The 17,426-nt window shown below is 42.5% G+C and overlaps 1 protein-coding gene across 13 annotated transcripts in view; it reads right to left on the bottom strand.

The window, feature by feature from the left end:
- Nucleotides 1-4,313: 4,313 nt before the first annotated feature.
- LOC106959271 (voltage-dependent T-type calcium channel subunit alpha-1G-like) overlaps nt 4,314-17,426 on the bottom strand; it is a 76,758-nt gene continuing 63,645 nt past the window's right edge. For 8 of the 13 annotated variants that reach the window (XM_015051747.1, XM_015051746.1, XM_015051742.1 and 5 more), the window contains 5 exons: nt 16,750-16,902; nt 12,797-12,919; nt 10,181-10,367; nt 9,846-10,015; nt 4,314-6,005 (listed from right to left, as the gene is read on the bottom strand). In XM_015051747.1, the coding sequence (XP_014907233.1) occupies nt 5,049-6,005; nt 9,846-10,015; nt 10,181-10,367; nt 12,797-12,919; nt 16,750-16,902 (1,590 nt within the window). In that variant the 3' untranslated portion in view covers nt 4,314-5,048. The other 5 variants (XM_015051751.1, XM_015051752.1, XM_015051749.1 and 2 more) reach the window with 5 other exon arrangements.

The following is a 17,426-nucleotide window of genomic DNA, read 5'->3' on the forward strand; positions in this document are numbered from 1 at the left end:
CGGTAGACAGAGATTGATGCTTAGAGGCCAACCTCCATTACAGCTTAGATAGGCGAGGCTGGCGGAGTGTTATTCTGCCTGTTCCCAGGGTGTCGAGAGGCGCTTGAATAACTGCAGAATAAATGAAAGCGAGACATCCGATACGACAGAGGGAAACTCCAATCATACAGACCTACAGCGTTGGAAAACAGAACCTGAGTATTCTTGTCCTGCAATCAGCCGTGAATAATGCTGGAAATGAAAATATAGAAGGAAGGAGACAGGTGAGAGTGAGCACAGTTGGAGATACAATACGAGACGGAGAGAAGTGGAAAGTCAAAGCATCCTTGAGTACTTGTTGAAAAGCTGGGTCCATTAACAGAAAGTGTGAGCTAGACTGAAACACATTCCCTGACTTTAGCAGCTGTGGTTGTTAGTTCTTACAGTGCCAGACAAAAAAGTGTATTGCCCTTCTCAAAGTTCTTACTTTTTTACATTATAAACACAAACTTTAAGGTATTTTATTGGGTGAGATTTTATGGAAAGTAATACATCAATACAATTTAGTGCAAATGATTTTGAAAGATCTTTACAATTAAATAAATAAAATATTGAAATCGCTTCAAGAACATTTTCAAGTTTGCGTAGATCACAGAGGTAACTGAATCAACCAATAAAGAAAATTCCCCTCTGAGAATCATCTCTGACCTGGACAAACCACAAAATGCATCTCGCAATCCAAGATTGCAGGCAGAACTTGGATCTGCCTGCTGGCTGATCTTCTATCTGCGGATCGTTCTGCTGTCTGGTGAGCAGCCGACACAGCTGGCCTTATGATGTAGAAGAAAAACAAGACTCACCAGACAAAGCCTCGTCGCTCTGTGGTTGGGATTTGACACACAAGACCTTTGTTAGTGGCATAAATAATGGAAAAGAGTCAGCGTAGGTGCTTTGAGTCATCACCAGCTCTGATGTTCAGCATCTTATTCAGACATCATTCACAACGCAAAGACGCAGAAACAAATAGATTGTGTTGTTGGGCTGACAGCCTCCACAGGTTTAGTTCCAATAGGTCTTGATGCTTCCAATTTTTTCTGAAATCTTTCTCTTTTTTTGTGAGTTCGTTCATACTGTTGAACATTGCGAGTGCAATCAGACTTCTGTGTGAACGATTTGCCATCCGCATGTGCAGAAGAAGAACTTTAATGTCACACATGAGCCCACCATTTACAGAACTAATAGTGGATGGAGCCACCTACAGATTGATTTTAGCTAATATAATCAGCCATGGGAGTCGACAGTATTGTCACAACACCATAACATCGAGTCGGGCTGCTCAGACTGCTGTGAAAAAAAAGTAGCTTTTTTTCTATATGGCCATAAAAATGGATTTGGGTCACATGCCTGCTATGTGAACATAGTCTTAGAAGCAGGATTCCTTGGACACTCAGGGTGTTTTGATATCTGATCGTCCAGTAGACTGTTCGACTGGAGACCAAAACCGGAACATTTATTACATTTCAGCTGGTTCGGTTTGCTTTCACGCTTAACTGTGTCAAACAAACCAAACCCTTTGAAATCCAGTGGTGGCGGCGCAGCAAGAACCACTGAAGGAAACGACACAAAAACCTCTGAGGAAGACATAAACGCAACTTCCTTCTTCATAAAATGTAAACAAAAACTGAGTGACATCAGATTTTCACGGTTGTAGGATTTCTCTTTTGACTGTTAAAAGACCACAAGACATTTCTCCATCAAGCACTAGACACACTTTTGTTCAGGTTGTATTTACCCAGAACTCCCTGTGTTATAGTCCACTTCCTGCTTTTGGAGTGGTCCTCGGTCCAGTTGGTGTTCACACATACAATCAAACCGTGACAAAGATCACTTCAACTGAAACGAGACAGAGGTGTGTAGGTGGACCAGTTTGTTTGCAACTCCGCAAACCAATCAGAATTTCATTCGGTTTAAGCGGACTAAGGAGGGCTGGAGGGAACGCACCCTCAAAGAGACACATGCGCTTCCTGCTGTCAGTGCTCACACTTTTTATCTGGAAACAGATGTTAAACACAGCTGCACACAGAAGACCAAATGACAGAAAAATAACATTTTTATCTCTTTTTTCTTTCTGTAATGAACAAACATTTTATCTTTCCTCAATTTTCACTAAAATCTGACATTTAAACGATTTGTAGATCACCGCCTTTTGTCCCGCTGCTCGAATGCAGCATCCCCAATTCCATTTTGTAAGGGATGACAAAATCAATTGCAACTAAATGAGTTTAATACAAGTGATTATCTGGCTTTGAAAAGGCACGCTGCTGGGAGAGACAAACAGGATGGATCTGGGCATTAAGCCTAGAGGCAAACAACCAACTGTGGGCTCAATCAGACTCGACTGTTCGGACTTGACGACAAACAGCTGCCAGAATTTGGTGAATGTTTTTTTTTATTATGCAACCTAATGTGAGCGCAGATGTTTGTAATGGTAAAATGGTGGCATTTCAGAAAAAAAGCTTATGTAAATTTCTCTAGGTTAATCGTTTATTTTATTACCTGTGACATTGTCAATACGCTGGAGTTTAGTAGAAGTAACCATAATAAGCGCCAACATTTATGCAGCCGTCTGTTACTTTTTACCTTTTAGAATTATTTGACATTACCTGGTAAAATATGGTTTGTGTTGACATTTCAGAGCATCATTTTAATACTTGTCAGAAAGTGCTACATCATCTCACAAAAGCACACAGTCAAAAAGATCTGCAGGGATGGATACTTTTTATAGGTACTGTGAATCAGTGGCGCTCAGCTGCGTTTCCATTGACCAAATAAATGCTCAATTTGACATTTTAAAAATAAATCTGCTTAATGAAAGCATGCCAGTTTAGAAAAAAAAACTTGAAGATTTTGGCGTCAGGATGAGGTGTAACTGTAAAGGAGACGGAGGCCAATTTCAAAGTGTCAAACTGCAAACACAAGTTTCTTTTAAGTTACATTTTTCTAACAACTCAAGGTAACAGCTGCTTGATTGTGATATAAAATGCTTGTAACACACATAAATACTCCTCTCTCCCACCTAAAGAGCTACATCAATTATAGTAATTCAACATTTTCTAAAAGCTATTTATTAAAAGAGTCAGCTGTGACTTTTTTTTGGTCAACTGAAGTGGTTTCATTATCGAGTCAGAATCCTTGCTGGGTTTTCACCCACTGACTTTACTAATTGTAAAGTCAGTGGGTGAACTGTACCCAGCTACAGTTGAACAGAAATGCATTTATCAAATTTCCAAAGCACTTTTACATATTCAATTTGTATCCTAGTCGTATACACTCGTAGCATGTCATAAATTATGTGTAATAGGTTGAACGTCAGGAGCTTCTTTTGTGGGGAATGGACAGATTTAAACTGATAACTTTGGCGTTTTGAAAGCTCTGTTGTCTCTCTTCAGGATGTAAGATCTAAAATGTAAGAGAGACTCCAGCCACGTCCAGCAGGACATCTGCTGCTGACAGAACTATTACCGTCGTATTCTCCAACTTAAATAGGGAGGAAAAAAAAAAAGTGTCTCCGTTCCTTTGATGTCGGCTTCCCCCGTCCTCACAACCAGAAGGAACCTGCTGGAGAAAAACACAAACAGCCTGAAGGTGAACTGGAAGCTTTGAAGAGGTGCATGCTGGCTCCAGTGAAGCTTCCGGTCCTAAAACAAAAACAACATAAACTTTCAACGCGGCTCTACAGTGTCTCATTAATACAGAAATTAAACAAAGACAGCTTTGATCTTTCTCAGCCGGTTTGGATAACGTGGTATTTTAACTTACCGAAGACGTCAATGATCTCCTCGGCAGGAGACATCAAATATTTGTGCTTGTGTGACATTGACGTCGTCTGTACAATGCTGTGAAAATAAGTTACTCCTCCCATACAAAGTTAATCTGTTTTAGCTTTTTGTTCCACATCAAAGTCATTTTAAAATTATTATTCTGCCAGAGGTATGAATAATTTTGACCTTAACCTGTAGTAAACATTGTGCCTATATGAATGCTGTGTCTGTGTATAAGTGCAGTAAAATTTAAATTTGGATGATTTCCACGGCTAGTTTCTGGTTCCATTTGAGTTGAAAGTGGTTCAATTTAAAAGTCAAGAAAAAAAAAAACAACAACCATGAGATCAATTTGAAATAGCTGCGCTTTTTAAATTGCTCTCCATTCAGCGTTCACGTCCTGTAAAGGAGGGTCTGGGCTCTGTGAAACATAAAAGAGAGCAAAGAAATCAATATAAACCCCTTCAAGCGTACCGACCTTCTTCCTCCAAACAATCAAAAACCACCAAGGTCTGATGTGTGTGCTTAAAAATCCAAGCTCAGTTTAATGATTTCTTTTTATATATATATTTATATATTATTCCTACAAATACATGGTTTTCAGCACTTTGAAAAACACTCACTTTCCTCGGTAAGCCAAGGAGGCTAGAAATATCCTACAGTGAAAAAGAAAGACAAAACATAATTGACAAAAAAAAACAACAAAGATGTGAAAACATAAAAAAACAAAAAACAAAACAACATCCTGTACAAACACGATGGCCCAATAATTTAAGAAAATAGTGTCTCTAAAACGTTCATATTGCTTTGTATCTCCACCGACCAGATCCACCTTGTGCAACACCAGGCCGTTCTGACAGCGGCCACAAGGGGTGGGGGGTTGCCAAATCCCAGATGCTGATGTTGCTCCAGAGGTTCAGGGGTCAAGCTGCAAGGTGTCGCAGAAGAGAAACAGTCTCGTTTTGTCGTCTCAGGTGGTCACTCGTTCTCTGGCTGTTTTGGCAGTAACAATACAAAGACGAGGGATGGTCACACTACCACAGTACTGCACTCCTCATGAAGGATGGTTTCACTGTTTGTTGTAGTTTTACCATTATTACTTTCTACAGCATTATTACTAGAGCTATCACCATCACAGATACACAGAGTGCATCATGTGTTTGTGTGTATGTATGTGTGTATGCAGAGGGTTCATCCGTGTGTGTGTGCACGTTTATATGCTCTTGTGTGTGATGGGAGAGTTGATGTTCAGTGCTCGGAGCTTGTCTTCTCGAAGGAGAAGCTGGGAAGAGTCAATAGCTTGGAGCTGGGATTGGGATTCGGCGAGCCTCCGTCTTGCCCCGAACCCTCTCCGACTCCCAGGTCGAATGAGTCCTTGGAGTCGCTAGAGGGGGCTCTCCTCCTCAGACATGTGTCCCTGCTGGGCAGAGGAGGGGGCATTCCTAATCCTGCCAACCCCATGCCACTGAGGCTGGGGTAGAGGCCAGACTGGGGTTCGAGTTCATCGGGTGGGTCGACGGATATACAGGGTGGGCTCATCTTCTTCTTGCGCCGGGGGGACGGCAGTGGGGCCTGGGTGGGAATCTGCAGGCTGTCGGACCGGGACACAAACCCTGAAGATGTGGAGGCGGCGCTGTGCTGTGGGCAAGGGTCCTCCGCAGGGTACACTTCTACGGAGTGGCGCCGCGGGTCGTCCAGCCAGGAGTAAGGGCGCGGGCGGGGCAGGAGGGTGCTACGCCCCTGCGTGTCGACGCTGTGGAACCTCTTGAGCTGCCTCGTGCAGGGACTCCGACTCTCCTGGCACACCGTGTCCTCCACAGCGACGCTGTCGCTTCCCACCAGCCCTCCACAGGTGATTAGAGAAACTTCACGATCCTCCGACGCCGCCTCCACCTCCTCTTGGTTCTGCTGTTGGGGCCTGGCAGGTAAGGGAGGAGGAAGCGGGTGGGAGGATAGTAACGCAGATGAAGAGTAGGAGGCAAGGCAGTGCTGGTCATGTTGCTGGGTGTGCACGCTGCTGGGTTTAGGGGAGGCACCCGGTGTGGCAGGCACCAGGCAGAGAGCTGGGTGTAGATGGGGATGATGATGCTGATGGGAGGGAGAGGCGGATGGAGGTAGCCCCAAAGCTGCCACGTTCAGAAGTCCTTCACTGCTCTCCTGTTCATCTGAACAGAGGGCCTCCTGAGAATCAGTGGACACTGCGACCTGGAAAACGGGGCACGGAAGGGAGGGGGAGTGGAGTATTCAAGAAAAAAATGGGGGTAAATGTCCAATGGAGGGGTTGGGGAGAGGTGGGGAAGGAGGAGATCAAGGGTGAGAGGGAGGGGGGAGGAGAGCAGTTAGTGTGAGGTGATGAGGATGAGAAGCAGCAGTCTGGGTCAAAGCTCACCGTCTGGCCAGCGTGTTCTCACACAACTCCCTATGCAATTCATTTGCAACATCCTGCCGTGAATCATAACCCGAAAGCCCAGAGGCTCTGCTCTGTGTTGCTCTGTTTCATTAGTCCAGATTGTCAGAAGTACACTGGGTAAACAACGTCTGACAGAAGTGGATGCCTTCGGCGAGCTCGGTCTGTTGAGTCTGTGTAAGATGTTTGAGCTCGACCTGGTCAGATTCTGACGTGTTTACATTGCAGAGAGTTCCCCAGAGGTCTCCTGAGATACTAGGCAGAGATGTCTGTCTTACCAGCCAAACTCTGCTGATTGTTAGGGGCCAAACATGGAGCTAAAACTTTATTTTTGTGAATGTCAAATGAAACTTCAGACTACTGTGAAATCTTTCTCAGCCTCTGCTCATTTGCAGCAGATAGGGTTAATAAGGACTCTGCATCGTTGAACCAAACTGTTGAAATTGGTTCTTATTGTTGCAGTTGTGTGATGAAAATCATTTTGTTCTCAGCCCCTTTTCATCACAACACGCTTGGCGAACTTTTCGCTCCCCTCTCAATGCAAAACTATTATGTAACTGATCAGAATTTTATTACCAAATTTGTTTATGTGGAAAACGTCCCCGATTACTTAACCTCAAGAAGCTTGTTTTTCAGCCACAGAGTAGAAAGTATAGCTTTGAGGGATAATTGTCCAAAGGTGTGAGGAAGTACGTACTGTTGGACTAACATTAAACTCTCCCTGCTCAGTTCTGGTCTGATGGAGCGACGGAACGTCCCACCGACGCCTTCCATACTTTTTGTCTCTGATTACATTGAAAATGAAATGATTTGAGAGAGATGTTGCATCTTGTCCATCATTACTTCCTCCTCCTCCTCCGAATTTTGATCTTGTAATGGTCGATCCTCTCTGCTATGATTGCTGTGTTTACTGTATTGTTGTTAACCACAAATGTGTCAAAACACCATGATGTGTTCTGCAGTGGGAGGGGTTTCACTTTGGTGTGTTGTGGACCTTGAATGCCTCAAAAACACGTGACCACGCATTAACAGTTCAACTTTGTTCCCACCATGCTGGTTCCTTTAGATAATCTCTTCTCATATATATTCAATCTAAAGTGTAACTGGAACGTTCTCAGTAATGTGTGTGTTTCCTGCTGGCAGAGACACTGAGCACTGAGCCAGACCAAATGACCCTCCACAACCTTTGCCCATCGACACAAAACCCTGTAAACTGTGAGTTGTTGGAGTCAATAAAGTGGGATCTGTTTTTCCCCCACTGTCACCTCTGTATAGAGCCACACACACACAGGGTCTGAGGCCAATAGACAGAGGGTAAACATGACATGTAAACCTCTGCAGTGACAGCTCCTGAACCCCGACAGATCTCAGGTCAGCGATGAGTCGTGTTCATCACCATGGCAATGATGAGTGAGCGGAGGGGAGAAGGCATGCATGTCATTTCAGGGCTGAGCATTTAAAGAAGCCTTTCCTGCATGAGCCTTGACCAGTGAGACCACAGAGACACCTAGTGGTCAGAGAATCGTGTTACAGCCACAACAATGCAACACCTAGTCACAAATTACAGAAGTGCACCGTGGGACTATGCTACCTTAATCACCCTGTAACTTGGATCTTATTTTTTTGTACTGTTAAAGCACTAATCTTGGGATTTAAAAAAAATTCTCTGGTGCTCTACTGTAATGGAGTATAAAATGGCCAAATGCATATGGACAGCTCTTGCTGTTTTAGTAGAATCCCCTGAGTTGTATTATCTAAAATATAAAAAGTGCACTGCATTATGGGTGAATTTCCCTTGTAGCCACATTACACCTGTGCCTTAATACATTCAATCACTTCACTTGATATCCGGTAAATAAATGTGACTTTGCTCATTTCCAACAGGTGTTTGCTTAGAGTTATAGATGCTCTGTGGTTTGATGACAAGTTAAAAAACAATATCTGGGTGAATGAAAGATGAGGAGAGGGTAAAAAAACAAACAAAATGGGGGTGAGTCTACACGTGTGCGTCCGTAACGTCCCGTGTTTCTGAAAAGGCCTCGAGGGGAAACGATGTCGGCTCGTCTGTCGCCTTTTCAGAAACAGGAGTATCTGTGTTTGAGCAGTAGCTCAGGGTCGGGCGGTTTGTGGGCCCAGCTGAGCTGAGATCAAAAGTGAACAGATACAATCGATGGGGGAGAGCGGGTCGGTTTTAAAATAACAGGAAAATCATGAGGAGCGGCAAAGAAAAGAAAGAGGGAAGACAGTGGAATAGTTCAGAATGTGCAAGAAGAGAGTTAAATTCTATGGTGGATATTTAGTGCCACTTTAAGGGAAGGAATTGTGAGAAGAATAAAGTTTCAAACGTGAACATGAAGGTAAGATTTGTAAACGTAACCTGTTATTTAAGGCCTCGTCAGGATGTGGAACTCAGAAACTCACATAGATGTTTTATTACTTTAGAGAGAAAGTGAGAAACCGCAGCACTGTGCAATAACTCAGAGCAGTAAATAAGTCCTTTACATCCTTTGTGATAAAACAACCTACAACTGGCACATCTTGAAGTAAAGCCAGAGAGTACAAGTGTTGGAATCAGGATTCAACTACTGATGATCATTGGTCACCAAGAGCAGAGGATATCTGCATTTACTGTACTAGAAATGTTTTAAAAGAGTTTTGATTTTGGGTTTGAATGACTTAATGTATTTATATTGTGTCTAGATATGTCCCAATGTTCAGATATGTCAACCATTTTAGCCTAAAACTGTACGGGGTCTTAGTGGCTTTGCTCTACCTTTTGCTCTGATGAGCCAACATTAAATACATGAAGCGTCCAGGACTTCCTTGGATTTGTCCCTAAATTCAATAATTCAGCTCACATACGTCATATTTTAAGCTAGCATGGACTCCATCGTCGTTACCCACTTCAGAAGTGAAACTGTTTAAAACTTATCATTTGCTGTCTCATTAATTTGGCTATTAATTATTTAACCTCTTGGACCAAGATTGATTTTGTAATATAGGTCTCAAAAGGAGTCTGACATAAAATAGTAATTTAGCACCACCAAGGGCTTTTACCTGTAAACGTGCCACAGAAAAATGTAGAAAAGACCTCCAGAAAGCCTGAAGAATACTTCAAAATGGTTCAAGTTACAAAGTTAAAACATTTTTGGCATGGTTTGGAACAATTGCACAGTGCTGCAGGTCTTCAAGCAATGACAGTTTTTTTTTTTAAATTTTAAATAGATTCCCAAGTGGGAAGCAATAGGTTCACTCAAAAAGAATGATCAGAAGAAAACATTTGTAAAGCCTAATGACTTTACGCTAACAGTTTGTTTCTCAATAAATAACTATACTTGTTGAGGTATAAATATAATTTATTTATTTATACAACTATATTTATAAATATAGTTATATAAATAACTATATTTATTGAGAAAACTGGAGATACAGCAGTCAGGAAGGTTTTAAAAAGTTCCATCCTACTGATCTTGATTTTAGCCAATACATAAAACGATTTTCTCAAAAGCAGCCCAAAGTTGTAACTTTGCTGCTGATGATCAACAATAAGGTCCAGTAAAGAGTAAAATGGGCTAACACCATTTCTAGTAAAAACAATCTCTTTATGAATTGGCTTTAGAGCGGGGTTGCATAGTCACCTGTCGGCGGAGCGTGCGGCTAAGTGCATGTGTGTGTCTTGACGGCGGTTGTCGAGGAATACTCTCGGAGTCTGAGTGGCTGTGGGGGCTGATGGGTCTGAAGAAGTCAGTGGGGACCGTCAGCTGCTGGGAGCACTCCTCTGGCTGCGAGCGCACCGAGCCTCTGGAGCCTGGACACACAGCGCCGGCAGGTAAGCAACAATCAGCAAAGTAATTACTGCACCGCAGATGCGTTTACCTCACAGGAAATGACTTGCGACTCTCCAAGGAAACGTCAGGTTGCGTTAAGCTTAATGACAAGAAGACATTTCCCAATGAGAAGGTAACACCCTTACCTGATTGGGCCCTGTGAGTGCCCACTAGGTGCTGGGGCCCCTGTGACTGTGCTACAAGCTGCGCTGGGGACGGAGACGAGGAACCAAAGGGGCGAAGGGGGAAGAACATGTAGCTGTCGGGCAGGGAGTGAGTCCGTCCCACCGCAGGCTTTCTGACACTCAGCAGGTTGTCCTTCGGTGCCTCCAGCTGTACACACGAAGCAGAGAGTTAGGGTCTTTCTAAGCTGGACAGGGTCTACGGTTGCTCTTTCACTCGGGCATTCTCACAGATTCCTAAACACAGGTACGGTTGTTATTTCTCTAACGCGGTGTTTCTCAATCCTGGTCCTCAGGAATCACTGACCTGCTTTAGATGCGTTTCTAGTCCAGAACACCTGATTCAAATGATTGTATGACCGCCTCTGCATGTCACCAAGTGCTGCAGAAGTCTGTTAATCACTCACTTATTCAAGTAAGGCCTGTGTCACCTAAAACAAGCAGGGCAGTGGTTCCCGAGGACTGGAATTGAGAAACACTGCCGTAAGATATCGTACACAAAGAGACGGTGATCATCAGCATACACAGAAAACACGGGAACTCCAAACACTAGAGTTGACTACTGCACGGCCACCACAGAACCCTCTCTGAATCTTTTTCTTTTTGGACAAAGACCTCGCTCATTACATCTTATATGGTCACACTGCAGAACCAGTGTGCATCCACAACAGATTTACCTGAGGCCTCCCTCCACCACACTTCACAGTAACAAGCACATGAAAGCTCAGAGTGGAGGGGGAAACTACTACGCCAGCGGACAGAGGACGGTACGAGCACAGGCGCGCGGGAGACGACGTGAAGGAGAGACGTGGACTCACATCTAAAGCACAGAGTCAAACCAAAGCTGATAGAGAGAGCAGAGATTTCAAGAGAAAGAGCAGAGGGGGGGAAAAAAGGAAAAATCTGTAAACTGGTAAGTGAGGTGGCGTACTACTCAACTGGACTGGACCGGAATAAAAAAAAAATAAAAAAAAAAACGAACACCACGCTGGAAATGTAGAATGAGAAAGAGAAATTTGGGCAGACGGTATGTTTCACCAGGGACTTTCAAGGCTACTTGCACTCCTCTACACCACTCACTCACTCACAACACTCTAATATTTTACTTCTTTCACCACTGCTGCTTTATTGTGATAGATTTTAATCTTGGGTTTTGGTGATTCTTGTTTACCACTGCTCTGTGGTTCAGTAATTGAACCTGCTTCCATTTTTCTATATTCTGTAAAGCCTAGCTACAGGTAGGAAGAGTAATCTGTTCCCACGGCAAACAGGGTTCACCTACTTTGGTGATACTGCACTGCAGTTAGAGATGTTGTTCAATGTCGAAGTTTTACATTTATTTTTGCAAATGATATTACAACGTGCGTATCGAGAGGTCTCAATAGGCTTATAATACAACACAAAATAAATTTTCAAGCTAGCAAATTTATATGTATGCACCAGGAACAGATGTGACTTTGCGCCAATAATGCGGACAATAATGCTTCTGTGATGTTCACTGACAGGATCTGAAGGTGTGGTAGTGGAGATGAGTGTGTCTGTTATGGGAACCTCCTGGATTTCATCTTTGCTGGTCTTAGTTTGTAGCTGAGTCCAAAGTGGCTGAGCTGAGAGTCGGCTCAAACTCAACTTTAGATGAATTGAATGATGCTGTTAGCTCTGGTATAGACAGCTATATACACATGCCTAAGGAGGCTAGTGCCAACAAATAAGCGCTTTGTTGCTGTATACAAACTGCTGTGATGCAAAAAAAATAAAAAGTGTTCCGTTGCAGTTTTGTGAAAAACACTCAACCCAGAGCTAAAACTTTTTATTGAAAATGTGAGATTTTCCAAATCGATCATGTTTCCACTAATTCCATTTATTTTTGTAATTCCTTTTGGGCTCCACACATCTCCTGATACAGAACATATTTGTGCTACATGAGCACTTGGTTCATCAGGTCCAAATGCCATGAAAGCACATGTGCGATTTGATAACATATTTAAATCACAGCACCACCCAGTGGCCAGGCATGGCAATAACAAGTGATTCAAAGTCTTGGTGCCGTCCAAACCTAGAGCTTTTCTCCAATCAAGATCTGAAAATACCAGCAGTTTCCAATCAAAGCATAAGTCTCTTTAACTTGATAACTCTTATTTTTTTCCATTTCATTTTAAGTTTCCACTTTCATCCATACCAGTATACAGCTAAACATTAGTAATCCATCATTTGAAAGTTTTATCAAACAAGAACAAGAGACCTTTCATGTCTTAAAACACTTAGTAACTAAAAAACAAGCACATTAAAATGACGATTTCCAGTTTCTATGGTTTCTAAGTGGCAGCCATGTTGGGTATCTATACAGATCTGTCATTGCCTTTGGCACTGGGAAGTAAATTTGGCAAATTAGCTATTTGGCTACAGGTGCAAAGAAGCTCTTTGGCGTAATCTAATTCCAGCAACAATTTGTTTGGGTGTGTGCAGTAGGAGTACAAGTTGCTGTGGAAGTGGCCCTGGGAAGGAGACAGTACAAGCTACTGCAGGACGGAGCACGGGGAAGAGCGATGGAAGAGGTGGAAAGAGAAGAACTGTCAGTACATTGCATTCCACAGCGCTTAGAAAGAGGGGGCTAAAATCGCCAGGGGCCGAGTCGTCGGGCAGAGCTAGGGACCAGGATTTCTCTGAGGCCAGAGACAGAGCTTCCATCTCCGCTAGAGGGATCTAGGCAGGAAGAGACAACCGCTGGTGAGCAGAGAGAACAATGCAAACTCCCAACAACACACAGATATAGAAACACACACACATAAAACCTGGAGCTAACAGGAAAACAGACCCTTTAGAAAGCCTATCTGACTGGAAGGAGTGCAAGTCTTTATTGTGATGAGCTCTGGAAGGGGTCAGGAAGGAAAATTACATTCATTTTTGCAATATCTGACAAAGGTTTTGTGATACGTAGCAAAGGATTTTTCAAAACATCCACCAACCACAGAATCTCCACGAACTGTTTAAGATTAATATCTCAGGCTGCGTTCACACTGCAGCCCAAAGTGACCCAATTCTGATTTTTTATGCCTTAATGTGACCTGCATCTGATCTTTTCATGACAGCCTGAGCAGCACAGGTCAGAGTTCTTTCAAATGCGACCCAGGTCACTGGGATATCCGATGCGTGTCCGATCTTTTCCAATGTGACCTGAATCATAACGGTCAGGTCCTGAACGTCACCGATACTCGACAAACGTCACTGTTCCGCGTCCTGATACACGCAAGCAGGAAGAAAAACAACAACCATGGTGGACAATAATGGGGATCATGTTGTTAATGTGCTGCTCCGGCCGGACAACAACTTTAAAAGCGTAAGCTAAGCTCCACCATTCGCATCCATGTTTACTTCCCCAAACACTGAGCACTTCTTCATTTTATGGTGGATGGCAAAACACTGAGCACGCTCTCTATGTGTGATGTTATTGCGCCCCCTACTGCGCCTGTGGGTCACTTTCCGGTTGTTTGCTGTTCACACTGGAGAAGTGTTAACGGCCACAGCAAAAAAATCCGATTTGACAAAAAATCAGAATTGGTACAAGCTGAGAAAAATCTACATCTACTTAAATTGTTACATATTTTCTAATTATTTGGACATTAAAGTTTCTCTGCTCAAAAGATGAATGATAGCTGGAACAACCATTACGGCAAGGAAGTACACTAACTTTTTGTTGGACTTAATTTTTTTTTTTTTTTTGGTCAATGCAGATGGACATTGTGGAGATATTGTGGGATAATTCTAAAAAAATATGTATATGTGGGACCTTGCAAAGGTAAACTCAAATCTTGCAAAACCTCTATGACACGTGTCAAACACAAGGCCCGGGGGCCAAATGCGGCCCGCCACAGCTTTTTATGTGGCCCTCGAGATTCTAGATTTATGCATGAATAAAAACAGTTGTGTGCTTAAACATTATTTTTTAACTAAATCAAAATGGCTTTTATTTGTGACTGCCAAATTGCATTAACCAATTCTTTCAGTTTTACTACAATCGCGGAAATTCACTCAAAAGCAACAAATTGCGTACATGTTTTTGTGCGAATGCATAATTGTGAAGGTTTTCCAGAAAAATTGTCAAAAACATGTTTGAAGTGACGCCAACTCCCACCTGCAAGTGACAGTATATTTTACTTCTACGCTTCTGCTTTACTTGATGTCAAGTTCTAGTCTGTGATCGACTATTTGCAACTAATGAAGTCACATTTACCATAATACATAAGTGCAAATATTGCAAAATTTCGTACAAATAATTTTAAATTAGCAATTTATTGCAAAAAAAATTACAAAAAAAAAATTCCTAGAGGGATTGATGAATGTGAAAAACTGTCAAATATGATTTGATTTTGAACATTCGTGATGTTGATGTGGCCCAAAATGAAAATGAGTTTGACGCTCCTGCTCTATGGGATCTTGCCAAAACAAATGTATTTTCCAAACCTTTTCCTGGTTATTGCATAAAGATAACTCAGTATCTCAACACATTTTTTGCGTGCTCTCGCAAAACTTTTCGACAATCTCACAAAGTTGCCGGACCTTGCAGAAGTGACTGCGGATCTTGCAAAACTTTGCAAGGACTCTGAAAAGTCACTTAGGATCTTTGACAAAAATATCTCAGCTACAAAGCAAGCTCCACTTTTTTTCCATCTTCCAAGGTCACTTGCAAAGCTCAATATAGGGTTGCAAACAAAAAGATTTTTTTTTTCTTTCTCAGCTTTTAAAATTTGCATCATCATTAGCTTGTATTCTGGGATCAACTAATGTCAAATAAGTCTAAAAAGGGGGCCAGCTGCTTTAAATTAATGCAAAATAGACAATCCCAAATGCCATACAACAGTACAATGATGTAATGTGCACATTTAAATGCAGACATACCCAAAAAAGAATGCAAAATTATTATTATTTTTTTTTAACTCTGCAGAGGTTGGCTTGAGTCTGGAAGAGTCTAAACACTTCCTGCTTCTGTTAAATACATTTTAATAAAGAAAACCAATCAAGGGGCAAACAACCAGGGCCAGAAATTGAAAAACAAAACAAACAGACAAAAAATCGATTTAGATCAGGAATTTAACAGAGAAGGCCTGGGCTCTGGCATCTTGATACCAACATGAAAACCCATTTCAGAAGATGGATCTCAGCAGTGCTGACGTAACAGTCCAATTTTTGTCCTTGAATGAGAAAAAAACAAAACAAATAAAAAATAAAAAAAAATCAGGCATGCTGATGCATTATTCAGTTTCATGCTGCATATCGATTGAGCCGTTTCTCTGCAGACTTGGAAGAGTTTGCTCTGCGCTGGCCTCAGGAGCGCCTTGGGTGGAAGTTATCGCTTTGCTGTGACTGACGGGAAAAAGCAGGTCATCAGCTATAAAAAAAATAACAGAAGTGTCACAGCGACAAACACACAGAGTGACAGTGATGGTGAGCGTTGGAGACAGAGGAAGCCCTAAAACGGTTTCTCAGTCTGCCAAACCGGACTGCGAATAACAAACCTGCCGAGCATAAATGAGTTTAACCAAATGAGGGAATGAGATCATAGCTGAGACGGGCGGCGGTGGGCGCCGTGGCCGGCAACGCGGTTGGTTGGGAAGAGGAAAAATATTCGATGTGGAGGAACGCCAGGACAAAAAAATGGTAATGGGTGAAAGACTGCAAGATTAACATCACACTGGATGATTCCCTTTTCTGGAAAATGGAACTGGGTTCTACAGAGAGGAGCTACATGCACAACTACCATCCTGTAAACAGTTTGCAGAACGGACTATGTACTTAAAAACTGATATTTCTTTGAATTTTAGTCTGGATGTTGACATAAAGTCACATTCAACAAACCAGAATCAACGTCCGGATGAATCTCATTTGTCTCGTTTGGTTTACATTGTGGCCATTAATTTATATTAATGTATATTTGGAGTTTGAACTATTAAAATAGGCGGTTATAAGCTTTTTAGAGCGAATCTAAAGTAGTTGCAAATTTACGATTTTCGTGAAAACTGGGGATCCAATGTATTGTAAAAAAGTAAAAACAGACAGTGCCCACATGAGACAATCACCACCTCCTAGCATTAGCATCTCTAATATGACAAGAAACGGTAAGAAAGGGCTAAATGAAGGTTTATACTATTATATAACTAGAGAACAAAAGACTAGTTATTACATTGCTACTGAGGCAATAACAGAAGAAAAAGGTTATTGTGTAAAGTACACTGCCTCCTACTGGCGATTAGGTGGAACTCAGAAGTAACTCAATGATTCTAACAGCTACATCGACCTTTTGTCTGAACCTTTTTATGTACAGATCATTAAAAAAACAAACAAAAAAAACTACTGAGCCTTTAAGAGCAATCAGGTGGTTGTTTTCTTCATCTTTTCACTTAGAAATTTCTCCCCCCCAAAATAAACCCTCTTTCATTCCCCGTTTGCTGTGCTGCGCCCTACAAGCGTATCAAGAGCCAATGAATGTATGAAATGGAGGAAGCGAGCCATCAGCGGCGTTTCTGGTGGTTATTGACCTTCTTGTCGGTGCTGTGCTTGTTGGGCCTGGGGGGCAGCGCGTAGTAGTGGCAGATGGAGCCGGACAGGTTGTCCATCAAACTCAACTCTCCCTCCATTGAGCCCTGGATGACCAGGGAGATGGAGTCAAACAGAGGTCTCCGCTGCACAAACTTGGATATCGCAGGGACAGTAAGAGAGAGCAGAGGAAGAGAAGAAAGAAAGAAAAACGACAGGAAATGAGTGAAAGAGAAGACAGATATAAATATATGTGCATAAACACAGAAACACGACTAAATGAAGGGAGGAAATAAAAAAAGACGGATCGATCAAATATACAAAAACAAAGGAATGATGTAGACAATCAAAATCACTGCTTCTAAGCTCACATGTGCTTCCCTGTAAGCCCACAAGGGGGCACTACAGCACCGTACCAGAGCTGGTCTTCCAGGGTGGGGATGGAGAGGAGACTCTGGTGTAACAACTCAGAGCAGCAGAGACAGATGGATAACATCTTAAAAGGGGAAAGATAACAATAGCAAAACCTCGATTTCCTATCCTCCAAAAAGTTCCCCCTGCTGCCTGGAAATAGCTGTTGAAGTGAACAACAAGACCCGCAGCTGAGCTTTCCCATGGCACTGTGACCTGCCTCTGACTGGCATGCTGCCTTCAGGGACCAACCATAACACACACACAC

Source organism: Poecilia latipinna, unplaced genomic scaffold (genome assembly GCF_001443285.1).
Source record: "Poecilia latipinna isolate Pla-1442-1.1 unplaced genomic scaffold, P_latipinna-1.0 Scaffold1063, whole genome shotgun sequence".
NCBI lineage: Eukaryota > Metazoa > Chordata > Actinopteri > Cyprinodontiformes > Poeciliidae > Poecilia > Poecilia latipinna.